At 38.6% G+C, this 27,539-nt stretch overlaps 1 protein-coding gene and 1 long non-coding RNA gene across 2 annotated transcripts in view; both read left to right on the forward strand.

Annotated features, from left to right (window-relative positions):
- Nucleotides 1–27,539, forward strand: part of tbca (tubulin cofactor a) — an 81,790-nt gene that overhangs the window by 44,896 nt on the left and 9,355 nt on the right. Inside the window, exon 2 of the mRNA XM_059974484.1 lies at nucleotides 1,511–1,616. Coding sequence (XP_059830467.1) covers nucleotides 1,511–1,616 — 106 coding nt within the window. The remainder of the gene's footprint in view (nucleotides 1–1,510; nucleotides 1,617–27,539) is intronic.
- Nucleotides 13,803–27,305, forward strand: LOC132396306 (uncharacterized). Its single transcript, XR_009512940.1, has 3 exons — nucleotides 13,803–13,893; nucleotides 22,730–22,814; nucleotides 26,048–27,305. It is a non-coding gene; the product is annotated as an uncharacterized LOC132396306 (long non-coding RNA).

The raw sequence follows: 27,539 nt of genomic DNA on the forward strand, positions 1-27,539 counted from the left end.
CTCTCAGAAGTTACACCCAACAATAGATTTGGTGTGCATTGAAGACAAGATTAGTGCAGCAGTTCACTTTGAAAGTACAGTTTGAGCACTATGCAAAGTGCAGAACTCCAATACATGTGTGGTCTTGTGCAAGACCTGCACTCATAGTACAAAATACAATTGAGCACTGCTCTTGCTTCCTGCTGTTTTTGGCCATTGGAAATACTGCGCATGGTTTTCCTGCAATTTTGCACATTTGAATCAGTGCCAGATGCAGTGAATGCTCTTAATAAAGTGACAACAGTAATTTAGCTTTGTCATTTGAATTGGCACTAGCTACATGGCTCAAAAATACAGTATTAAAGCAGTTGAGTGTGTGTCGAGTCTAATTCTTTTTCCCATTTTCCAGAGAGCTGCATTTCCATTAACTTTAGGGAAAATGCACGAGCAGATTCATTGGAAATAAGTTCAGCTCCACCCTTCCTATAAGTGACTTAGCCTACTGGATACAAATTAAGGCCATGGGCTTTTCATTAGCTGGTTGTTGATTTATATTTCTGTGCTCCCAACATAGCATGACCAAACCTAAGCATAACTGTAAGTCAAGTGATCTCAAAGAAGCTTAAAATTCTTGCTGCAGCATATGCTAACTATTACAAGATGCTTTGATGGAAGGATATTAAAATTACTAGTAATTGACATAAAATATGACAAAGTGTTTTAAGCTTTCTGAGCAAAGCAACACACATTACAGAGGAGCGGCCCCATAATGTAACTGATTAATGAAGAATTGCTCAGGCACATGCAGTTGATGTTATGAAAAATGAATTCTTTGTTGTCTTGCCGACAACCAGGCAACAGCAGCCGGAAGAAACTATTAATGGGAATCATTATCAATAGCAATATTTTCAAACTCTATTATGGCAATCAGGCAGGAATTTATTCAATAGATTTAGTTCATTTGGTGGTAATTGACAATCAAAATTTATCAATGTACTTGCACACATTTCACTAACAATCAAGCAAAAGTGGTCCATTTACCACCTGACTTGATCCAAATTAGGACTAAATTGATGATCAATTAATCTTCGAAGGGGCAGCGTTGTATTTTGTAGAGCAGCAGCAGCAAAAGTGGCAAATAAATGGAGTAAAGACAGGAGATTAGTGGAATGAGCAGAAAGGAGCTGAATGCGCCACGGATCGCAGCTAATGAGCATGCAGCTGGATTACAAATAGCTGGATTTATGGAGTCTGTGTGAAAACGACAACCTTAGGAAAAGATGGACTATTTTATTCATGTCAGTCAAACAAATTTATGTGCATTGACAAATGGTGTTAGCACCAATAAATAGGTTTGTCTTTGTAATGTGATATTCTACAGGAGAAAAAAAAATTCAAGTATCTGTGTGATGTCATGACATGAATAATACCCCAGTATTTTAAAATACTGAATAAGCTGAAAATTACATACTTGGAAATGAGCAGGTTTTAATTTTGTGTATCTGAAGATGCTCATAATTGTTTCACACAGGCTGGCAAAGGAAAAACGAATGTATGAAATGGAAGCCAAGGAACAGGAAGAAAAAGTTGAGAGGATGAAAGTTGAGGGAAATGATCAATATCTGGTTAAAAAGCAGGTGAGTTTCTGAGTTTGCTTCTTGATTTTATGTTGTATTTGAAAACTGCTTTGCTTTGTATTCGTAGGAAATATAGAGTATGCAAATACTAATAAATCAGACAAATGATCAGGTGCACAGACAAATAAGAGTTTTAAAGTTGGTCAGTTATTGAACCCCTGACACCTTCAAATACACTAAGGAAATAATATCGAAATATTGAAATTACAGATATCAGGTTTGGTAGACTAATTTACTGTCAAATCAATCAAATTCTTCTCTCTGCTGCTTAAAGATAAAGCTTATAAATCAAAAAAAGGTATTTTAATATACTGTTTTCAAGGTGTTGGAAGTGGTAATTAAATACTCAGTAAAAAGCATCTACTATTCACGTTACAGTTTTTTTTTGTTGGTTTGAACCTTTTTTACAGAAAGAACTCTCCCCCCCCCCCCCCCCCAAAGATTGATTCTAAATTGTGCAGGAACATTGGCATTGATTCTAGCTCTCTCCATTTTTAGTGGAGATTCCTGTTGCTCATTAACATCTGTGAAATGTTAAAACAATTCTAAAACATTTTCAGGCTGCTTCAAGTAGATCAATTTATATAATTTCCCATCTTACTGTTCACCATAGTGATTGTGTGTTGCTGATAGGTGCCTACAATATAAGGTTTTGTTCTTTTCCATGTTGGTATTCCTGAGTGAAATAGCTGTATGTACATTTATTTCAGCATTGTGAAATTTCTGTGTGTTCAGGATTTCTGACCCACTTTGATGCTGCTTTGACAAAGGTAGTTTAGTCCAGTAAAGTACAACTATTGCAGAGAAGATGCTAAAAGAATTCTCATTGTAAATATTTCTAAAACTTGATAGTGGAACAAACTGTATTTTAAATGGTAAGTATGTAAGAAGTCATGTGGGATGTAGTATGTTTGGTTGATGGTTTGGGATAGTAGGAAAGGAATTGCACCCTAAATGTTTTTTTACTACTTGAGTGGAATGTTTTATAAATAAATACCTACCAGATAAAGATAAAAATGGATTTTCTCACAAGGTTTCACTGTTGGTTAGGGCAATTTAATAGTTACTGTTCTCTGCAGAGTAGAATTTAAAACTAAGAGTTACATAGTAACAGTACAAGTGCCAAGCCAAATCAATTCTTGTCCCCCTCAGTTCAGTTATGAGTTTGAAATCAAGGAAGAAAATAATAGAAACAGCAAGTCAGGCAGCATCTGTAGGAAGAGAAATTGAGTTAATATTTCAGTTGGAAGGCTCTTTGTTAGAAATGGAGAAGTTCAGATTTTTCCAGTTCCGATGAAGAGTCTTTGACCTGAAACATTAATTCTTTCCCCACAGATACTGCCTAACCTACCAACTGCTTCCATCATTTTCCCATTTTATTTTGGATTTCCAGTATCTGCATGTTTTCTTCTATTTTCGTTTTAGAAGTATATTTGACTTCACAGAAAGGAACATTCTTTTTCATATCATGCCACATAGTGATACCCTCCCCACCTTGAAAGACACCTGACAGCCAGAACACTGTAGAATGATCTGTAATCAAGTGAAGAGTATGTGGGCAGATATCATGCCTTTTTCAACCTTAATTTTGTTGAGAAAGATTACTAATACTAGCCATGTATTTAGGCTTTTAGGGGATTTATTTTGTAACATACAGCTTCTTGTTTTAATGATCCATCTTTAAAATATGTGGTGCAGCTGACCAGTAAAGACAATAAGAAAAAGTAAATGTAAAAAATCCTTAGGCACATTACTGCTTTTGGTATATTACACATACAGTGTCTTCTCAAAGATTAACACTTCTGAAAACATTCTGTAGGGGAAGTGTTACTTATACCTTGTAAAAGCCATGCAACAATGGTAAATGGGACAATTATTATATAGACCAATGTCATAAGATGCAAATTCAAGTAAGGTATTTGTTTTGTTGCTTTCTTCTTCCTCTCCATCTTCATTACCACTGACACCTTCCCACACAAAGGTAGACTTCTTCAAACTTGAATGTGGTAGTATATTTTCATCGACTACAGCTCTGCCTTTAAAACCATCATTCCAAATAAACTGATTCCTAAGTTCCAGAACCTGGATCTTAGCACTCAGATCTGCAGCTGGATCTTCAACTTCCTCAGAGACAGGACCCAGGCTGTAAAGATAGGGGACAAGCTCTCCTCTACAATCACTCTGAGCACTGGTGCCCCACAAGGCTGTGTACTTAGCCCCCTGCTGTACTCACTGTACACCCATGATTGTGTAGCCAAGTTTCCATTGAACTCAATATATAAGTTTGCTGGTGACACCACAATTGTAGGCCGTATCTTAGGTAATGATGAGTCTGAGTATAGAGAGGAAATTAAGAACCTGGTGGCATGGTGCAAAGACAATAACCTATCCCTCAACGTCAGCAAGACAAAAGAATTGGTTGTTGACTTCAGAAGGAGTAGCGGACCGCACAATCCCATCTACATCGGTGGTGCGCAGGTGGAACAGTTAGAAAGGTTTAAGTTCCTCAGGGTGAATATCACAAATGACCTGACTTGGTCTGACCAAGCAGAGTCCACTGCCAAGAAGGCCCACTAGCGCCTTTACTTCCTGAGAAAGCTGAAGAAATTTGGCCTGTCCCCTAAAACCCCCACTAATTTTTATAGGTGCACTGTAGAAAGCATTCTTCTAGGGTGCATCACAACCTGGTATGGAAGGGAAGAAGTGCAGAAACAAATATCACTGTGATGATTGTATGCTCTAGTATCAATTGTTTGGTGACAAAGTATTTGTATAGTGGTTAGAGTACTGGATCTGTAAGCCTTAAGGTAGAACAGATTCTGTTGTGTACTTGCATTCTCTTTGGTCATTTCAGTCTCCCAGCAGAAGAAAAAAAACAATAAATTATCATTAAATTTCTAACTGGCTTATTAATAATATATTTTGGGTAAAGAAAATGACCATGTTTGGCAAGATAGGTCTACACATGACTTCAGTTACATACATAGTTTAGTTCAGACTGTTGAGCTGGCAAAGTGAACTCAAGTAGGAAGGAGAAATTCAAATCTTTTTCTTGTTTTTGCCAAATCACATCTTAAATGATGCAGGAGGTCAAGATGATGCCCAAAATGCTGTCTGCCCCAAGAGTGAAGCATTTTGTACAGTAAAAAGAAATGCCATGTAACTAGAAATGGCCAATAACTGTGCTAACTACAAATAACTATTTTTAAATGATTCATATTTTGCTTTTACTGCCTTTTATTGGGCAATTTGTTTTTCCTAAATATTCTTATCTCTCCATTTTATCTAGCATGTCTTAAATTTTAATTGCTGCACCATAACTGACCAGAACTTTAGCTCTGTAGTTCCCTACCTAAACCTCTTGGTGTCCCTTTTCTCCATTAAGTTGCTTCTCAGTACCTGCCTGTCATCCACATTAATATCTCTCTTATGTGGCCTGCTGTCAAGTTTTGTTTGATATGGTGAACGGTGCACTTACACCTGAAGATATATTATCACACTAAGATACTGTGTCACTGTGAGTTCTTTTGATGCAAAGTGATCCTGTCTACTCAATGATCCTTTTTTGTAACTACCATTGTGTTGTATGCTATCACCGCTCCTTCCAGATCCTTTTTCTGCATATCAGTAATTTTTCTAAAATACCACACACATGTTTAGTTCTGTCTTGTCCTGAATATGCAAATGTTTCTTTCATTGCCTTAACAGCAGAAGCTATATATTAGATTTGACTTTTGTTTGTGGTATTCGCAATACCAGCTGAAAATTAACTTATTTTGTTGTCTGGATTCATAATAACTTTAAACTTTTATTTGTTGGTTACTAATCTAAAATACTTCGTCTAAACCAATCTGCCTTTGATTCGTTCTTAAAATATCATGGTCACCTAAGTATAAAGATGTTTAAAATCCAGAGTTGTATTATCCTATTTTAGGCATATTTTAAAATGGTGCATCATGTTTTGAGTCATGTTTCTTTCATTGAGTATAGATATATGCATTTTTTTTCTGAAACTGTGAAGTCTGACCCTGGAATACACTGATAGAAGGTTGTATGTACATTATTTTTTTTCCCTAAGGAGCTCATTCAAGGCTCCCTAGGTTTCGCCAGCCTCGAAGGACATGGGCAGCTTAAAACAGAATGCAGATAGGACATGAGCAATGTGCCAACTTAATGTGTAAGTGGCAAATCAAATCTTCCTCGCTGTCACCTGGATCAAACAATGGACCATAACATTACTTCCTGTCCTTGTTACAGTTTTGATGAGGATACCTTTAACATAAGCTCCTTCTCTGGGGGGGGGAAGGACATTGGTTTAAAGACCTCAAACTCACTTTATAAATATTGCTTCAGGAAAGAATGTTTCTGCTTTTCAAGGATGTCGTATTATCTAGCTGGAGTTCCTTATGTTTACTGCTGCTTCGTCAGCTCTCTTTTACAAAACGTATCTTGTAAGCTTCTCATCCAATACTTTCAATTCTCTCCATTCCTCCTTCTCTGCTTCTGTAACCTCCTTTATCTCTTAGTTTCTGAAATCTCTGCTTTTAAATCTGGCCTCTTGCTCTTCTGTGTTACTGGATGTGCTTCTGTCTGCCTAAGGCAATTCTCTCCCTCAACCCCTCCACCTCCCCAGCTGTTTTCTTTTACTCATTGCTTGGTAATTTTATGATATTAAAGATACTAATGTGGATATACGGTGGATTCTGGTTAATTGGGACCAGTACATTTTGGCCCAATTAAGTGGCCTCCTCAATTAGGTGATGTTTCATGGAAATACTTATTTTTTATTTAGTGATACAGTGTGGAATTAGCCCTTCCGGTCCTTTGAGCCACACTGCTCCAGCAACGCCAGACAAACCTGATTAACCCTAGCCTATTCACTGGACAATTTACAATGACCATTTAACCTACCCAGTATGGCTCTGGACTGAGGGAGGAAACCAAGGACCCAGGGAAACCCATGCCTTCCATGGGGAGGACATACAGAGACTCCTCACAGAACAACACTGGAATTGAACTCCAAACTCCAGAATGCCCCAAGCTGTAATAGCAATGTGCTAATCACTGTGCTACAGTGGTGCAATAAATAGTCAAAAAGGTATATTAAAAAAAGACAAACTACCATTTAATCGAGGAACAACTTATGTATTTCTATGAAATACAAAACAAATGAGCACATTAGCAATGCTACTACAGTATTATAAAACTGTATTACTTCATTCTTCATTTTCACTGTAACATTCAAGAAGATTGTCGATATCTGTAAATTCTTCGTAGTGCCTAACTTGTTGAAATAGTGAAAATATTTTATTTTTACTCCTGGCCATTTCTGGCATTTCTAAGTCTGAATGCTTGAACCACAACAGCAAAACAATTCTGAATTGTTTCTTGGCAACTATCAGTGACAGTATTCACTGATTTTTGAACTCAAACTCACAAAATATTTAAAAATTCAAAGCAAGAAAAAATCTGCAAATGCTGGAAATCCAAACAACATGCACAAAATGCTGGAGAAATTCAGCAGGCCAGGCAGTATCTATGGAAAAGAATGCAATCGATGTTTGAAGCTGAGACTCTTCATCGGGACTAGAGAGAGAAAAAAAATGTTTCAGAGTAAAAAGGTGGGGAAAGGGGAGGAAGGAACACAAGGTGATAGGTGAAAGTGAGATTGGGAGGGAGGGAGGGATGAAGAAAAGAGCTGGGAAGTTGATTGATGAAAGAGATACAGCGATGGAGAAGGGGGAATCTGATGGGAAAGGACAGAAAGCCATGGAAGAAAGAAAAGGGGGAGAAGCACCAGAGGGAGGTAAGAAGATGAGATGAGAGAGGGAAATGGGAATGGGAAATAGTGAAGGGAGGAAGGGGCATTTCCAGAAGTTAGACAAATCGATGTTCATGCCAACAGGTTGGAGTCTACCCAGACAGAATATGTGTTGCTCCTCTGACCTGAGTGTGGCCTCATCATGAGAGTAGAGGAGGCCGTGAACTGGCATATCAAATGGAAAGTGGAACTAAAGTGTGTGCGACTGGGAGATCCCACTTTTTCTGGCAGATGGAGCATAGGTGTTCAGCAAAGTGGTCTCCCAATATACAGGAGGCCACACCGACAGCACTGGATACAGAAAATGACCCCGACAGACTCACAGGTGAAGTGTTGCCTCACCTGGAATTACTATTTTGGGCCCTTAGTGGTATTGAGGGAGGAGGTGTTAAAGGATATGTGCCAGGAGGGAGATCAGTGGGGAGGGAAGAATGGGCAAGGGAGTTGTGAAGAGAGTTGGGAGGGGTGGTGGGGAGAAGAGAAAGATGTGGTTGGATCTCATAAGACCATAATACACCCCGTTGGAGATGGTTGAAGTTATGGAGAATTATGTGCTGGATGTGGAGGCTGTTGCGGTGGTAGGTGAGGACAAGAGGAACCTTATCTCTGGTGGGGTGGCAGGAGGATGGGGTGAGGGCAGACGTGCAAAACAGAAGAGATGTGGTTGAAGATGGAGGAAGGGAAGTCCTTTTCTTTGAAGAAGGAGACCATCTCCTTGGGTCTGGAATGAAAAGCCTTCCTGAGAGTAGATGTGACGGAAATGGAGGGATTGGCAGCAGGGATGGCATTTGTTTGCAAGTAACAGGGTGGGAAGAAGTATAGTCCGGGTAACTGTGAGGAACAGTGGGTTTATAATAGACATCATTGATAAACTGCCTCTAGAGATAGAGAGATTGAGAAGGGGAGGGAGATGTTGGAAATGTACCAGGTACATTAAGGGCAAAGTGGAAGTTGGAGGCAAAGTTGATGAAGTCGAAGAGCTCCTCATGGGTGCCAGATGCAACACCAATTCAGTTGTCAATGTAGTATAGGAAAAATCAGGGAGTGATACCAGTGTAGGCTTGGAACTTAGTCTGTTCCATGTAACTGGCAAAAAGGTAGGCATAGCTGGGACCCAGGCCTAAGGCCACACAAATGCATGCGACTGATACTAGTTAGAAACTCTTCAGCACCAGTCTCCTGCCCCAGTTAAGCAGCATAGTGTCCCAAATAAATGAAAGGAATCCTGGCTATTTTGTCGATTAGTTTTTTGTTTCTTTAAGAAGCATCCCAAATAAGCGACTGTCCCATTTAACCATTGGTCCAGTTAACCGAAATCTACATTTTCCCCCTAAAAGTGAATCAGAGAACAGTGGACGTTGTATATGTGGACTTCAGTAAAGTTTTTACGAAATTCCATCATGATAGTCTGATCCAGAAGATCAAGGCAGATGGGACCTACAGTGGCTTGGTAAACTGGATTTAAAATTGGCTTGCCTATAGAAGAGAGAGTGTAGTGGTGGAGGGGTGATATTTGGACTACAGATCTGTGACCCATGGGGATTGGTGCTGTGATCTCTGCTCTTTATCACGTATATATAAACGGTTTTGAACAAATTGTGGATAGTGAGGAAGCTTGTCAAAGGTTAACAGCAATATATTACTCAGTTGGAAATTTGGGTAGAGAAGTGCCAGATAGAATTTAATTCAGGCAAATGTGATGTGTTGCACTTCGGACAAATATAAGAGGAAGTTATACAGTAAATGGCGGGATCCTTGGGAATATTGATATTCAGAGGGATCTCTTGATGCAAATCCTTAGATCCCTGAAAGTGGCAACACAAGTAGATGGGCAAGTAAAGAAGGTGTAGGGCATACTTGCCTTTATTTGTCAGGGCATTGAGTGAAAAAGTTGGGAAGTAATGTTATAGTCCTATAAAACTTTATTGAGCTACATATGGAGTTTTGTACGTAGCTTTGGTTACTACATGAAGGAAGGATATAAAGGCTTTAGAAAGGGTGCGAAAGAAATTCACCAGCATATTGCTTGGATTGAAGAGTAGTAGTTAGAAGGAGAGGTTGGCTTGGCTTGGAGAGGTTGGCTTTCTCTTGACCCTCAGGCTGAGGGGGGTGACCTTTTATGTGAAGCGCAGATAGGGAGATGTCTTTTTTTCCTAGGGTGGAAATATCAAATACTAGGGGTTATGGCTTTAAGCTGAAAGTGGGAAAGTTTAAAGGAAAATTATGAGCAAGTACTTTTGCACAGTAGTGGACATTTGAAATCTTTTGCTGGGAGGGGGCAGAAACTGATACAGTGGCAACATTTAAGAGGCATTTAGACAAGACACATGAATAGGCAGGGAATAGTTGGTATATAGACCATGTACAAGAAGATGGGATTAGTTTAATATGGCATCATGGTAAGCACGGCTGTCATGTGCCAAAGGGCCTACGAGCCTGTGGTCATGGGCCTATGCCTATGTTTTGTTTCTGTAGATGTTCTATGAGTCACTTTGTCATCACCTGTATAGTAGATGATAAAAAAAATGACTTTAAAGCCTTTTCATCATATTCTCCTTGCAAATAGCTTTGTGTTGTAGTTGATGGGTTCATTTTTTATATAAAGATAGTAACTTTGGAATTCCTGGGCATTTCCCTCCTCTTATTCTAATTCTCATTTAAATCAATGCTCAGCACTCAGTATCATTCCAACACATATTTGATAATTCAGTTCTGTATTAATCATCTTCCTGATGCCTTTGTGTGGGAGCAATGAAAATCTTGCTGCTGCTTTCAATTCTGTGATGCCTTGCTGTTCTTAATGAGCAGCAATAGCCACTTCCTCCAGCTCCATCCTTATGCTTTCACCTGATAATACCATCAACCTCTGTATCTGACCTGGTGGAACCTCATGCACCTCTCCTGCTAAAGCTATCACAAAGAAATTCAGATTCCTCATTCATGCCAAACAATACTTTACTCCTCAATTTAAATCTATCAACAACAATTTGCATTTATATAGGATCTTCAACATAGACAAACATACCATTGAGAGAAAATGGAACAGATGCCAAGATTCTGATTAAATGAGTTAGGAGATGACTGAAAGCTTGGTCAAAGATTTACCTTTCAAGGATAGCAAAGCATGGAGAGAGGGTTTTGGAGAAAACTGAAAACTTCACTGAGAATAAAGACTAGGGAACAGTATTTGCAAGAGGCAAAAGTTAGGAGACTGGAAGAGAACCAAGTGTGTGAAAACAGAGGAAGTTGAGACTATGGAGGGATATATATGTATGTTTATATGAGGAAGAGTGTTTAAATTTTTTGGGGACTTCTAGTATATGAAAATAAGTGAGAGTGAACAAGTGTGGGCGTTGTATGCATGTAAGTTTGGACAAAATAAACTATGGAGAATGATAGGTCAAGCATCATATGGAGAGAAAGACAGTGATACAGTCAGTGGTGAAAAGACGATAAGACACAGGAGCAGAATTCGGTCATTTGGCCCATCAGGTCTGTTCAACTATTCCACCATGGCTGTTTTATTACTCCTCTCAACCCCATTCTCCTGCTTTCTCCCTGTAACTTTGGACGCCCTTACTAATCAAGAACCTATCAATCTCTGCTTTAAATTTTCCCTATGACTTGGCCCCACAGCCATCTGTAGCAATGAATTCCACAGATTCCTCCCCATCTGTCTTAAAGGGACATTTTTGTATTCTGAGCGGTGCCCTCTGGTCCTGGACTCCCTGAAAATATGAATTTGAAGTTGATAATAATTACCACACCATTAAGTTTCAAAGATACTGAGTAGACAATACATTGAGTGGATTCCAGTTGCAGGGTATTTTTGACTGGAAATGAGATGTGGCAAAGGAAACTAGTATTTCTCATATTTGATAATAAATGGTAACCAACTTGTGCAGGTGGAGAGCTTATATTTGGGGGAACTGAAACTTGAATGAATTTTTCAGGATTCCGCTTACACGTTCTTAGAAGTGATTCCTTTTCTGTTGTTAACAAATATTTGGAGAAGAAAATGGAGCTTTGTAAGCAATGTATCTTAGTATCTCTTGTGTGCATGTTGATTATTGTACAACCAAATTCTGATTTGTTTTCATGACTCAATTCTATGCAGGCTTTTTATGACTTTCTTTAATTTATTTTAAACTAGGTTCAATCACTTAAAACTTTTTTAGTTTCGGAACATTATGCTTATATGTCTTTTTTCTTATTGTATTAATGAAGTATTAGAAGATTCTTTCTGCAGTGGTGTTTTTATTTATATAATGGACATGCATGCTTAATTGGAAGTATAATTTTCTGAACTAAAGGAAGGTTATAGTTTAAGATTCTTTTTTACATTTTATCTCCATTAAGTACCAGATTAAAACCCTTTATTTGTACAAGTATATTAGTATTATGCTATTTTGTTCTTCAGTATTGGATAGTATACCTGCATCAGGGATACTAAAAACAAAGATATTTTGTTGTGGATGTATCATAGAAGCAAAATATAATACCCTTTGAAATAAGGGAAAAATTGCTTTTACCAAATGAGTTTGAGCTGTGGTGAAGGTAGACTTCAGTTATTGACCTTGGCAGCTAAATGTCTGTAATCTGTCTTCATTACCATTGTTTGCATCATGTCATTAGACTCTTAGAATATTTTTGGTTGGCTTTTAGAAGTACAATGCCTTTTTTTAATTTTATAGAATACAATTGTGAGACCAAGTGTAACACTCTGTAAAGAGATTTATTTGGTTTCATATGCAGCATAATTTATTAGTTAACAACGTAAAATTCTGCTGGTCCATTAGTCAGTTGCATTATATTTGTACAAATGACACTTTGCTACTACAATACACATATACATAGTCCAGCAGATCTGAAGGGAAGGGTAGAAAAGATGAAAACGGAATTAAAGGAACAATGCAAACGCTGCTTTGTTATTACATATTTATTAGTTTTGACACTTTATCCATATGTAATTCTCCTCTCTGGATATCTGAACTAATACTTTACCACTGAAATGTAAAACAGGTAGGTTGATCACAGAGTAGTAGTACCCTGCTCAAAGAAATTAAAAAGAATATTTTTTTAAAAAGCAATGGAAGAAAGTTATCCCACCGTATTGTCTTCAATTTTCAAGCAATAGGAATCTGAATACTGAATAACAATTTTAGAGAATGGGGACAAGGCATCATTAATGGTAAAAATATCAAAACCTATAAAATTGTGCGTGTATGAAGGCTTGCTTTCTTAAGATTGCCTGCATTCATTTCCCCTTTTAACTTGTTTATTTGTGCCCTCTTTATTCTAACGGCTATTTATAACATACACTTTCAGCAAAGTCTAACATTCACAGATATTGGGATTTTGATAAATGGAATAAATACATTTGGATGTATAATTTAAACAAATAAATGCTCTGACCATATAGCAGTGTGAAGCCAATTGTGTAACTTGCATTTTAGATAAAGATTAAGCTAGCAATATGATTGTTCATCCTTCTCTATAAAATCTCCTTTGCCCCTATAATGTTCATTCTTAAAGAGCATAGAATCAAGGCCAGATGATTAACCCTGAGTGGGTGAGCAGTTAGGAAACAGTGACCATAATTCACTTCTAAAATGGCTATAGATAGAATAAGCATGGACCTTGCAGGAGAGAATTAAATTGGAGCAGGGGAAATCACGAGAGCATTAGGCGGGAACTAAAGAGAGTTAATTGGGAACACTGTTTTTGGGCAAGTCTACAGCTGACACGTGGAGGGCATTTAAAGACTAACCACACAGTGTACAGGATGGGTATGTTCCAGTCAGAAGGAAGATCAAGGATAGCAAACTAAGAGGACCTTGGATGTCAGGAGAACTGATAAATTTAGTGAAGAAGAAAAAGGAGAAGTATATAAAGGTTAGGAAACTAGAATCAAAAAGAGTCCTGGAGGATTATAAAGAAGCCAGAAAAGAACTCAAAAGGAATTAGGAAAGCCAGGAGGGGCCATGAAAGTTCTTAGCAAGTAGGCTTAAAAAGAATCCCATGGCATTCTATACACACATCAGGAGCAAGAGGATAACTAGGGAGATAGTGGGATACACAAGGATAAAGGGGATAACATTTTCTTGCATACAGAGGATATGGGTGAGATCCTTAATTAGTACTTTACATCATTATTTACGATGGAGAAGGTCATGGAGGATAGGGAGATCACTGCTGAGAATATTTATATTCTAAAGCATTTTGAAGTAAAGGAGGTAGTGTTGGGTCTCTTAAAGAGCATTTAGGTGGGTAAGTCCCCAGAGTCTGATGGGATATAACCTAGGTTATTGAGAGAGGCAAGTAAAGAGATTGCTGGGACCTTGACCAATATTTTTGTCCTCTCTAGCCACAGGTGAGGTCCAGGATGATTGGCAAGTAGCTAATGTTCCATTGTTCAAGAAAGGAACCAGGAATAATCTTGGAAACTATAGACTGGTGAGTCTCACATCAGTTGTTAGGAAGTCACTAGAGAGAATTCTTAGAAATTGCATTTGCGAGCATCTAGAAAGCCATAGCCTTATTGGGAGAGCCAGCATTGCTTTGTACCAGTTAAGTCGTGTCTGGTTAGCTTGATTGAATTTTTTCAATGAGCTGAAGAGGATGGTTGATGGAGCTAGAGTTGTGGATATTGTCTACATGGATTTTAGTAAGGTGTTTGACAAGTTCCCTCATGTGAGGTTCATCCAGAAGAATGAGCTGCATGGTGTTAATGGTGAATTGACTGTTTGGATTCAGAACTTACTTGCCCATAGTAGACCAGGGGTGGTGGTTGAAGGGAGTTGCTCTAACTGGAGTCTGTTGTTAGTGGTGTTCTGCAGGAATCTGTATTTGGACCTCTGCTGTATGCAGATGATACAGAATTTGGTGGGGTTGCCGATAGCGTAGGAGACTGGCAAAGAATTCAGCAGGATATAGGTCAGATGCAGATATGAATGGAGAAATTGCAGATGGAGTTTTACCTGTCCAATTGACAGCTTGGTAGGTTAAATGTAAAGAGACAGTATACTGTTAAAAGCAAGATCCTTAACAGTGTTGATGAGCAGAGGGATCTTGGGGTCCAAGTTTAGAGCTCCTTAAAGGAGGCTAAGAAAGCATATGGCATGTCTGCCTTTGCAGGTAGAGGCATTGAGTTTAAAAGTCACTAAGTTTTGTTGCAGTTTTGTGAAACTCTAGTTAGGTCACATCTGGAGTATTGCATACAGTTTGGTCACCCCATTACAGGAAGGATGTTGATGCTTGAAGAGAATGCAGAAGGTATTTACCAGAAGGCTGCCTGGATTAGAGGGCAGTAATGGGAGATTGGACAAACAAGGGTTGTTTTCTCTGGAGTAGAGGAGCTGCAGGCAACTCTGATAGAGGTTTAAAAGGTAATGAGAGGCCTACAGTACCTATAAAAAGATACACTGCCCTTGGAAGCTTTCATGTTTTATTGTTTTACAACATTGAATCACAGTGGATCTAATTTGGCTTTTTTGACACTGATCAATAGAAAAATATTCTTTTGTTTCAAAGTGAAAACAGATCTCTACAAAGTGATCTATATTAATTACAAATATAAAGCACAAAATAATTGATTGCTTAAGTATATACCACCACCACCCCCCCCCCACCGAATATGGCACAACAAATCATCACTGGTACAGTCAATTGGTTTTAGAAGTCACATAATTAGTTAAATGGAGATCACCGTGTGCATTCAAGGTGTTTCAATAGATTGTAGTAAAAATACACCTGCATCTGGACGGTGCAACTGCTGGTGAGTTACTGTCCTGGCAAAAACTACACCATGAAGACAAAATCATAATCTAAGTAATTCCGCAGAAAAAGTTATTAAAACGCACAAGTCAGGAGATGGATACAAGAAAATTTCTAAGTCACTGAATAGCTTTTGGAATGCAGTTAACTCAGTCATCAAGAAATGGAAAGAATATGGCACAGCTGTAAATCTGCCTAGAGCAGGTTATCCTCAAAAATTGAGTGACTACAAGAAGGGGACTAGTAAGGGAGACTACCAAGAGATCAATAACAACTCTATAGGAGTTACAAGCATCAATGGCTGAGATGAGAGAGACTGAGCATACAACTGTTGCCTGAGTGCTTCACTAATCGCAGCTTTATGGGAGAATGGCAAAGAGAAAGCCACTTTTATGGGGGGAAAATACTTGCATGAAATCTCAGCTAGAGTTTGCCAGAAGGCATGTAGGAAACTCAAGGGTAAAAGGGCCCTGATGACAGTATACAGGCCTTCCAACAGTAGCTGGGAGGTGGACCACATATTACAACAGGAAATAGAAAAGGTGTGTCAAAAGGGCAATGTTATGATAGCCATGGAAGATTTTAACCTGCAGGTCGATGGGGAGACTCGGGTTGGTAATGGATCTCAAGAGAATGATTTTGTTGAATGCCTAAGAGATGGCTTTTTAGAGAAGTTAATCGTTGAGCCTACTAGAGGATCAGCAATACTGGATTGGGCGTTATGTAATGAACCTGAGGCGATTAGGGAGCTTAAGGTAAAAGAACCCTTTGGAACCAATGATCACAATATGATTGAGTTCTACTTGAAATTTGATAGGGAGAAGGTAAGTCTGATATAGCAATATTTCAGTGGAGTAAAGGAAATTACAGTGGTATGAGAGAGGAGTTGGCCAAAGTAAATTGGAAGGAGATGGTGCAGGGATGTCAGCAGAGCAGCAATGGCGTGCGTTTCTGGGAAAAATGAGGAAGGTGCAGGATATGTATTTTAAAAGTGAAGAAATACTCCAATAACAGAATAGTACAACCGTGGCTGACAAGGGAAGTCAAAGCTAATGTAAAAACAAAAAAAAGAGGGCATACAGCAAAGCAAAAATTAGTGGGAAGATAGAGGATTGGGAAGTTTTTAAAAATCTACAGAGAGCAACTAAAAGAATCATTAGAAGGGAAAATATGAAATATGAAAACAAGCTAGCAAATAATATTAAAGTGGATAGTTAAAGTTTTTCAAGTATGTAAAATAAAATAAAAGAGAGATGTGAGTGGATATAGGACCGCTAGAAAATGAGGTAGAACAAATAACAGGGGACAAGGAGATGGCAGATGAACTAAATAAGTATTTTGCATTAGTCTTCACTATGGAAGACACTAGCAGTGTGCCAGATGTTTAGTGTGTGAAGGAAGAGAAGTAGGTGCAGTTACTATTACAAGGGAGAAGGTGCTCAAAAAGCTGAAAGACCTAGAAGTACATAAGTCACCTGGACCAGATGAACTGCATCCTAGGGTTCTGAAAGAGGTAGTGCTGGAGATTGTGGTGGTATTAGAAATGATCTTTCAAAAATCGTTGTACTCTGGCATGCTGCCAGAGGACTGAAAAGTTACAAATGTCACACCACTCTTTCAGAAAGGAGAAAGACAGCAGAAAGGAAATTATAGACCAGTTAGCTTGACATCAGTGGTTGGGAAGATGTTGGAGTCAATCTATAAGGACAAGGTGATGAAGTACTTGGTGACACAGGACAAGATAAGACAAAGTTAGCATGGTTTCCTTTAGGGAAAATCCTGCCTGATGAACCTGTTGGAATTCTTTGAGGAGAGTACAAGTAGGATAGATAAAGGGGAAGTAGTGGATGTTGTAGATTTGGACTTTCAGAAGGCCTTTGACAAGGTGCCACACATGAGGCTGCTTACCGAGTTAAAAGCCCATGGTATGACAGGAAATTTACTAAGATGGTTGGAGCATTGGCTGGTTGGTTGGAGGCAGCGAGTGGGAATAAAAGGATCTTTATCTGGTTGGCTGCCATTGACTAGTGGTGTTCCACAGGGGTCAGTTTTGGGGCCACTTCTTTTTATGCTATATATAAATGATTTAGATGATAAAGTAGATGGCTTTGTTGCCGGGTTTGCGGATGATATGAAGATTGGTGGAGGGGCAGGTAGTGCTGAGGGAACAGGTAGGATGCAGAAGGGCTTAGATAGATTAGGAGAATGGGCAACAAAGTGGCAAATGAAATACAATGTTGGAAACTGCATGGTCATGCACTATGGTAGTAGAAATAAATTTCTAAATGGGGAGAAAATCCAAAAATCTGAGATGTAAAGGGACTTGGGAGTTAACTTGCAGGTTGAGTTGGTGGTGAGGAAAGCAAATGCAATATTATCATTCATTTCAAGAGGTCTAGAATATAAGAGCAGGGGTGTGATGCTGAGTCTGTATAAGGCACTGATGAGGTCTCACCTTGTGTATTGGGTTGGGTACAGTTTTGGGCTTCTTATCTTAGAAGAGATGTGCTGGCATTGGAACGGGTCCAGAGGAGGTTCACAAGGGTGATTCCAGAAACATTTGATGGCTCTGGGTCTGTACTCACTGAAATTTAGAAGGATGGGGTGTGGGGTTCTCATTGAAACCTTTTGAATGTTGAGATGCCTAGACAGAATAAATGTGGAAAGGATGTTTCCCATGGGAGGAGAACCTAGGACAAGAGGGCACAGCCTCAGGATAGAGGAGTGTTCATTCAAAACAGAGATGCGGAGAAATTTCTTTAACCAGATGGTGATGAATTTGTGGAATTTGTTGCTACGTGCAGCTGTGGATGCCAGGTCATCGGGTGTGTTTAAGGCAGAGATCGATAGGTTCTTGATTAGAAACGGCATCAAAGGTTATGTGATAAAGGCTGGGAAATGGGGTTGAGGAGGAGGGAAAAAAAAAGATCAGTCATGATTGAATGGTGGAGAAGACTTGATGGGCCAAATGGCTTAATTCTGTTCCTATGTCTTATGGTCTTATATACTCTGAAGTCAGCTGGAAGAAGGTTCTATGGTCTGATGAAACCAAAACTAAACTTTTGGCCATCACACTAAACACTATGCTTGGTGTAAGCCAAACACTACACATCATCAAAAACTCACCATCCCTACTGTGAAGCACGGCCGTGGCTGCAGCATGCTGTGGGGATGCTTCACTACAGCAGGCCCTGGAAGGTTTGTGACGGTAGATAGGTAGATGGTAAAATGAATGCAGCAAAATACAGGGAAATCCTGGAGGAAAACCTGATGCAGTCTGCAAGAGAACTGTGACTTAGGAGAAGATTTGTTTTCCAGCAAGACAATGATCCCAAGCATAAAGTCAAAACTACACAGGAATGGCTTAAAAACAACAAAGTAAATGTCCTGGGGTGGCCAAGTCAGAGTCCAGACCTTAAATCAATTGAGCATTTGTAGCTGGATTTGAAAAGGGCTGTTCACTCACAATCTCCATGCAATCTGACAGAGCTTAAGCAGTTTTGTAAAGAAGAATGGGGAAGAATTCCAGTGTCCAGATGTGCAAAGCTGATCGAGACACAAGGCTGTAATTGCTGCTAAAGGTGCATCTATTAAATATTGACTTGAAAGTGGTGAATACTTATGCAACCAATTATTTTGTGTTTTATATTTGTATTTAATTCAGATCTCTTTGTAGAGATCGGTTTTGTTTTCACTTAGACAAGAGTTTTTTTTCCTGTTTTTTTTCAGTTGTCAAAAAATCAAAATTAAATCCACTGTGATTCAATGTTGTAAAACAATAAAAAAAACACGAAAACTTCCAGTGGGGGGGGGGAGTGAATACTTTTTATAGACACTGTAGATAGAGTAGATTAAAAAAAAACTTGCCCCTCATATCTCCTTTAAAATTATCCCCTCTCACCCCAAATACATGCCCTCTGGTATTAAACATTTAAGCCCCAGGATAGGGTGAGGGGATAATTTTAAAGGAGATATGAGAGGCAAGTTTTTTTTAATACAGAGTGATAGGTGCCTGGAAGCGCTGCCTGGGGTGTTCGCAGAAGCAGGTTGTTAAGGGCATTTAAGAGATAGGCACATGAATGTGAGGAAAATGGAGGGATATAGACATTTTGTAGGCATAAGGGATTAGTTTAGTTGGTTATTTTATTATTTATTTGGTTCAGCACAACACAACAGTTTAAGCCAAAGGGCCTTCTCCTGTGCAGAACTGTTTTCTGTTCAAGAACAGTGCAGGCCCTTCGATCACAACGTTGTACTGACTTTTTACCTAGCCAAGATCAATCTAACCTTTTTCTTCCCACATAGTCCAACACTTTTCTTTCATCCATGTGCCTAAGAACCTCTTAAATGTCCCTAATTCCTTTATCACCAACTCCAACAGTGCATTCCATGCTCTTAGCATTCTGTATAAAAGAAAAAATCTCTACATCTGACAACCCTATCCCCCCCCCATTCTTCCCTCCAATCACATTCAAAGTATGTCCACTCATATAAGCCATTACCACACTGGAAAAAAGCTGCTGGCTGTCCACTCTGTCTCTTATCAGTTTATACATTTCCAAGTCTCCTCCCATCCTCTTTAGCTCCAAAGAGAAAATTCTTAGCTCACTCTATCTTTCCTATTAGATATGTTCTCTAATTCTGGCATCATTTTGGTAAATGTCTTCTGCAGTCTCTAAAGCTTCCACCTCCTTCCTATAATGAGATAATGAGAAGACCAGAAATGAACATAATGCTCCATGTGGTGTAGCCAAAGTTCAAAGTAAAATTTAAATGTAGCATATACATGTCACCACATATAACCCTGAGATTCCTTTTCTCCGGACATACTTAGCAAATCTATAGATTAGTAACTTTAAATGCAGGAGTAGTTCGAGCATCATTGTTTTAATTTCATATCTTTAATTTCTGCATTCTTTCATGAGTAACCCCTCATTCTGAATCAATGCCCTGTAGTTCCTCAGTCTCTGCTTCTAACTCAAGCCCTCATGGAATATTATTTCAATAAGATCAGTTCAGATTATTCTATCCACTAACAAGTATTGGAACAACTTTTCTTCATAAGTTAAATCCTTTATCTCATCAATTAACCTAGTGAACCTGCTCTACAATGCAAGTATATTCTTTTAAAAATGGAGACCAATACTGTTCACTGAACTCCCAGGTAAAGTCTCAAAATATATTGTAAACTTCCATTAAGGCTTCCGTTTTATATTTCAGTACACTTCAATAGAGTGTACACTTCTATCTGCCTTAAGACCATAAAACAGGTGAGCACAATTAGGCCATTCAGCCCAATGAGTCTACTCTACCATTCCATAATGGCTGATTCATTACTCTCACAACCTTCCAAATTACTTGTTTTACCTCCATGCTAACTTTTTGAGTTCATGTATTAAGACTTTGAACAGCAGCAGTGTGTAGTTTCTTGCATTTAAACAATATTTTAATTTTCCTATGCAACCAAAAGTGGGTAACCTTGTTTTCCCTCAAATTATTATTTTATCTAGCAAGTTTTTGCCTGCTTTCTAAATTATGTATATCGTTTTACAAATGTTTTACTTTGCTGGCTATACTTATATCACCAGAAAAAATGATTAAAGTATGTTTGATGTCTTCATCAAAGTTACTAGTTGAATTGTAAAAAGCTGTGGCTCCTGTACTAATGCTTGTGTCACTCCAAAAAGGCATAGCTAACTTGCATAAAGTAAAGCATGTGTATTGACTTCACTTTACTGTTGTGAAGCAGTACCTCGCCTTGGATGTATACCATAGTTGTTCTATTCCATATCTGACATTATTCATTTATGAATGCATCTACTTATTCAAGACTGTGTACAACTTCATTGCAATCCCTTGGTAATAGTGCCATTGATAATCATACCAACTTAATTCAACTGTTTGAAATTCAGGCTAAAGGGAAATCAACTTGTTTGCTTTATTAATATTAGCAAAATATAAACATGTTTAATATTTGATATCCATTTGGATCTTCACATTACATACTGTTTCAGATAATTTCATGGTAAAGGATACTGAAGAATTATGGAAATTAAGGTATTTCATACATTTATATGGACTGTGGTGGATGAATTGCTTTGTTCAAGTTTGTTATATGGTCTTTGTGCCATATGCTACCACACCAGTAGATGGCAATTTTCACACCATGTATATTCTTTGTTGATTGTAATTTGTGTTTTATTCCTTATCACTGAAAATTTGTTTTGTTATTATAAACACCGGACTTGACCTGACAAATATCAACTGAAAAATAAATATTTATTTGCAAACTAGGTATAAATAACAATCCTTTGGTGCTTGTTGAATTAAAAGGGACTACCTCCTTAGTCCTTCTGTACAGAATCTTAATGGCCTAATTGAAACCATGTTTTGCTCTACATCACACAGAATACAGTCTTGTAATAAACACATATTGATTAGTTATTCTGAATTTTTAAGTTACTTTTTTAAGTTATTATATACTACTCTTCGTATAACTTCAAGATATTGATTTACAAAAGATAATTAATAGTATCTGAACTTGCACAATCCCTAGGGGAAGATGCTCATCAATTCCCAGTTTAACTCTTTTTAAATAATAACTACTATATTGCACAGACACCCATCTCCCATTTCTGTTTCTGTGTCTTGAGTCTAGAGGATGAGCATAGGTAGTAGTCAGACTCTTCCACTGTATAAAGGTACATTCTCTAGCAATAAAAAGGTATTGATCACAACTTTTTTGTTCTGCAAAACCCAGTAGCGGAGGTCAATTATAACATCATGTCGTGGGTGATCTTAAAAAAATGTTTAAAATGGGAATTCCAGTCCTTGCATAGCTGAAAGTGTAGCAGCCATAAGTAGAGCGATTTAGTGTCAGTGATTTTCAAGAAGGCGAAAATTTAAAACACATTGAACTAACGGAAGGTTGTGGGACTGAACAAGTTGGGGAAGTAGAGTGCAGAAGGCCACAAATCTTAAAATTGATGTATAGATAAACATCAGTATAAGAAGAACATGAATGATGGCATGGTGCTGATTATGTTGACAGAGTACTTTTGAATGATCAAGTTTATGAAGGTTGTAAAGTAGAACGTTATCCAGGTGATCATTGCATATAATCAAGCCTAGAAGTAACAAAGTTGGGAATGAGAAATTTGAGGACAAAGGAAGGGTAGCATTGTAGAAAAGAAATTAGATGCTACCTATTATATGATCAGAATCTTATAAAGGCAAAATTTAAAATGCACGGATTTCGAGAGTTTGGTTAGATGGCTGCCATGAGAAATGATGGTGGCAGAGTTGCAAGATAATTGGTTTGGCTTGGTTGCTGTTACCTTTGGTTGTAGGGATCCTTATTAGATGTCAACAAAGTAATATGTATTTGTAGTGATGCTGGGTGAGTTGAGAGAGGTGGTGGGAAGTGCTTGCTGAAAGAAGTTGTGTGTAGTGTGTTATACTGTCTTTGGCTTGATGGTCACAGTTACTGACTTACTTGGTGTTTTATTATTTACAGCACCCAAAGTCAAGATTGAACCCAAGTCTCAAGAGTATACAGCAATAGCACTACCTGCTGAACATTTGCCCATGTTAAGATTAAGGTTAATGTTCAGAGACCTTTTTATGATCCATTGTAATTTGTATTTATTATAATATTTACATTTGTCATTTTCCTGCTATTTTAAGAATGATGAAACTTGTAATTAATGTGCATATACAATATTTCATTTTCTTTTTGTCTACGTTAAGAAATTTGTGATTTAAAAACAAAGAAGAAAATACTGGAAATACTCAGGTCCTTCAATATAAGTAGAAAGAAACTCTCTGGTTGTAGACCCTTCAGTGAACTGATAAAGAGAGAGAAAAGTTATTCTTTAATTGCAGAGAGAGAATGCTAAAAGAATGGATGAGAAATATTTGAAAGGACATTGCCGGGGGTTGCCATAGGGATATATTACTGACATCATTCAGTTTAGTGGGAGCAGTCAGAGAGAAAATAAGAATAAAAGCTATGATATACAGTATGTGAGTTGTAGAGTTGGAACTCAAACAAAAGAATGTAAAATTGGCAAAGTTCGTTGTTATTTGCTATGTTCAGCAGGTCAAGCTGTGCTATTGGGGGAAGGAAAATCTGAGTAATACGACAGATAATCATAAGACATGGAAGCAGAAATAGGCCATTCAGCCCATTTAGTCTGCTCTACTATTCTGTCATAGCTGATTTATTTTTTCCTCTCAACTCCAATCTCCTGCCTTCTCCCTGTAACCTTTGACACCCACACTAATCAAGAACCTATCAACCTCCACTTTAAATGTACCCAGTGACTTGGCCTTCACAGATTCACTGCCCTCAGAGACATTCTTTCTGAGGCCCTCTCGTGCTAGGCACTTCCACTATTGGAAATACCCTCTCCATGTCCACTCTTAGGGCCTTCCAATATTTGGTATGGTTCATCCCCCCCTCTCCATTCTTATAAACTTCAGTGAGTACAAGCCGAGAGCCATCAAGCCTGGGATCATTCATGTAAACCTCCTCTCTATTGCCAGTGTATCCTCCCTTAGATATAGGGCCCAAACAAGCTCACAATACCCCAGATGTGGTCTGACCAAAGCATTACAAGACCATAAAACATAAGAGCAGAATTAGGCCATTCAGGCCATCAAGTCTGCTCTGTCATTCCACCATTGCTGATCCCTGATCCCACTCAACCCTATACACCTACCTTCTGGCTATATCCTTTGATGCCCTGTCTGATCAAGAAGCTATCAACTTCCACCTTAAATATATGCACAAACTTAGCCTCCATTGCAGTTTGTGGCAGAGCATTCCACAGGTTTACTACTCTCTGGCTAAAAAAAAAAACCTTCTTACCTCTGTTATAAAGGGGCACCCCTCAAATTTGAGATTGTGCTGTCTAGTTCTGGATACCCCCACCACAGGAAACATCCTCTCCATATCCACCGTATCTAGTCCTTTCAACATTTGGTAGGTTTTAATGAGATCCCCATGCATTCTTCTAAATTCCAGTGCGTACAGACCCAAAGCTGCCAAATGCTCATCATACGTTAACCCCTCCATTCCTGGAATCATCCTTCTGAACCTCCTCTGAACTTTCTCCAATGACAGTATATCCTTTCAGAGATTATAAAGCATTACATCCTTGCTTTTATATTCTACTCCACTTGATATGAATGCTAACATAGCATTTGCCTTCCTTAATATTGACTCCATCTTTGCACTTTCACTTTGTACCTGCACATTAGCAAAATAGTCTATGCCTTTATTCCTTTTACCATACACCTATCTCTGTATTATCTGCAAATTTGGTCACAAAGTCATCTCTTCTGTCATTCAGTTCTTTAATATATAATGTGAGAAGTAGCAGACCCAATACTGACCCCTGTAGAACACCACTAGGCAACTAGAAAAAGCCTACTTTATTCCCAGTCTTTGCTTTCTGCCAGTCAGCCAATCTTCTGTCCATGCTAGTGTCTTTCCTGTCATACCACAGGCTCTTGTTCAGCAGCCTCCTTGTGTGGCATATTGTCAAAACTTTTTGAAAAAAGTAAACAGTATCTACTGACTCTCCTTTGTCTATTCTGTCTGTTATTTGCTCAAGGAATTCCAACAGATTTATCAAATAAAATTACCCCTTAAGGAAACCATGCTAATTGCTACTTCAGCATCTTTTTCTCAGTGGTCTGATGTCCACTCTTGCCGGTCTTTCATTTGTTATTTGGAAAAGCTTTTGGTATTGGCATCATCTTTTATGTTATTGATCAGCTTACCTTCATATTTCATCTTTTCTCTTATTGTATTCTTTTTAGTTGATTTGGTTTTTTTTTAAAGCTTCCTAATCTACTAGCTTCCCCCTGAATTTTGCTATATTGCATGCCCTCATTTTTGCTTTTATGCTGTTTTTGACTTGCCTTGTCAGCCATGGTTGTATCATCCTCCCTTTAAAATGCTTATTTTTCTTTGGGATGAACTGATCCTGCATCTTCTGAATTATTCTCAAAAACTCCAGCTGTTGCTGCTTTACCTTCATCCCCACTAGTAAACCCCTTCCAATCAACTTTGGCCAGCTCCTCTCTCACGCCTCTGTAGCTACTTTTACTGAGCTATAATACTGATATATTGAATTTTAACTTCTCCCTCTTAAACTGCAGGGTGAATTCTGTCATATTATGACCACTGCTTCTTAGGGGTCCTTTTGCCTTAACCTCTCTAATCTGGTTTACTATACAACACCCAAACTGGAATTTCCCTAGTGGAAAACTGCTCTAAAAAGCCAATTCATAGGCATTCTACAAATTGCTTTTCTCAGAATCAAGCAGCAACCTGATTTTCCCAAACTAGCTGCATATTGAAACCCCCATTACTGTCATAACATTATCCTTTTTGCATGCTTTTTCTATCTCCTGTTGTAATTTGTACTCCACGTACTATTCTAAGGCCTATATATAACTCCCATCATAAACGCAAGATCCTGGCGAAGGGTCTCAGCCTGAGATGTTATCTCTTTATTCCTCTCCATATGAGGGGTGATTGATAAGTTCGTGGCCTAAGGTCGAAGGAGTCTATTTTAGAAAACCTAGCACATTTATTTTTCAACATAGTCCCCTCCTACAAGTTCACACTTAGTGCAGTGGTCATGGAGCATACGGATCTCTTCTTTGTAGAAGTGGTCCACAGCAGTGGGGATTGATAAGTTCGTGGGATAAGGTAGAAAGAGATGAGTTGTACATCTCTTGTTACATGCACGTGCAGTTCAGTTCTTTGAGTGAAATTGCAGAAAGTTTGAAGTTAATAGCTCATCTCCTTCTACCTTAGGCCACAAACTTATCAATCACCCCTGCTGTGGACCACTTCTGGAGGTCCAAGATGCCGACTTCTACAAAGAAGGGATCCATATGCTCCATGACCGCTGGACTAATTGTGTAAATGTAGGAAAAATAAATGTGGTAGGTTTTCTAAAATCGACTCCTCCTACCATAGGCCTCAAACTTATCAATCACCCCTCGTATATGTTGCCTGACCTGCTGAGTTCCACCTGCATTGTATTTGTATAGCTCCCATCAGGGTCTTTTACCTTTACAGTTTCTTAACTTTACCCACAAGGATTCTATATCTCATCCTTAGTCACTTTCTAAGAATTTGATTTCATTTTTTTTTTACCAATTGAGCCCCCCTTCTTCCTACTATCTAGTACAAAGCCCTAATTACGTGATTTGCCAGCACCCTAGTCCCAGTATAGTTCAGATGGAGCCTCTGCTATTGGAACAGCTTCCTCCTTCCTCAGTACTAGTGTCAGTGTCTCGTGAATTCAAACCTACTTCTCCCACACCAATCTTTGAGCCATGTATTTAATTCTTCCTACAGTTTCCACTCTCATACTCACAGGGAGCAACTATATCAGACCTGTTGGGCAAGCTCAAGGGCTGAGACTTCTCTAACACTAGCTCTTAGAGCCCCCTACCTGCCTCACTCACAGTCACGTCCTTCGTCCTTGTCCACAGAACAAATTTGAATTGGCTAGTCTGATGGGTGCAACTGCCTTCTGAAACACCATACCCAGGTAACTCTTCCCCCCTCCCTGATGCTTCACTGTGTTTGAAGCTCAGATTCCAGATCATCACTTTTGAGTCTTGAGTTCCTTGAGCAACCAACGCTTGCTGTAGATATGGTCATCAGGAACCACTATCTCACATGTCATGCAGCTAAATCACAACACCTGATCCTGCATCCCTACTTTATTTAATTAGTTGTAATTTGATATCTCTTTAGTTAACTACTGTATAAAAAAACTCGTCTGTTCTTATCCAGTACTCATTTGTGTCTCCTTGCCAAAGCCTTAGTTCTCTATTCTAACTCCGACCATCCCAACAATGGTCACTCCACTTAAACCTAACTACTTTTTATTAGCTCTTGCCAATTGCCTAATAACACAATTGATCTCAAACTTTTCAGAAAGTCTTGGTAGGCCCCTCTTGCTTTTTAGATTTTGTGCTACTCACAAGTAAATACACCCGCGATCTGAAACCCAGCAGAAAGTCCTGACTGGAACACCTGCATTTTAAATCTGCTTGCAGCAGAAATGGGAGATTCTGAAATAGTGAACACGAGTTACCTCAAGTTGTAGGTTGCCAGGTTATAATGAAGTCAGATGGTTTTATTAACATTACAGTATAAGAAACAATATGGAAAAGATAAATTCTGAATTTGAATTAAAAATTATAACATTTGCATCATAGGATATACCTGTAGATTCAAACTGGCAAAAGGCTAACATGGGACAGGTCTTAGAGTTCTTGGATTGGTGCAT

This window comes from Hypanus sabinus, chromosome 7 (assembly GCF_030144855.1).
Source record: "Hypanus sabinus isolate sHypSab1 chromosome 7, sHypSab1.hap1, whole genome shotgun sequence".
NCBI lineage: Eukaryota > Metazoa > Chordata > Chondrichthyes > Myliobatiformes > Dasyatidae > Hypanus > Hypanus sabinus.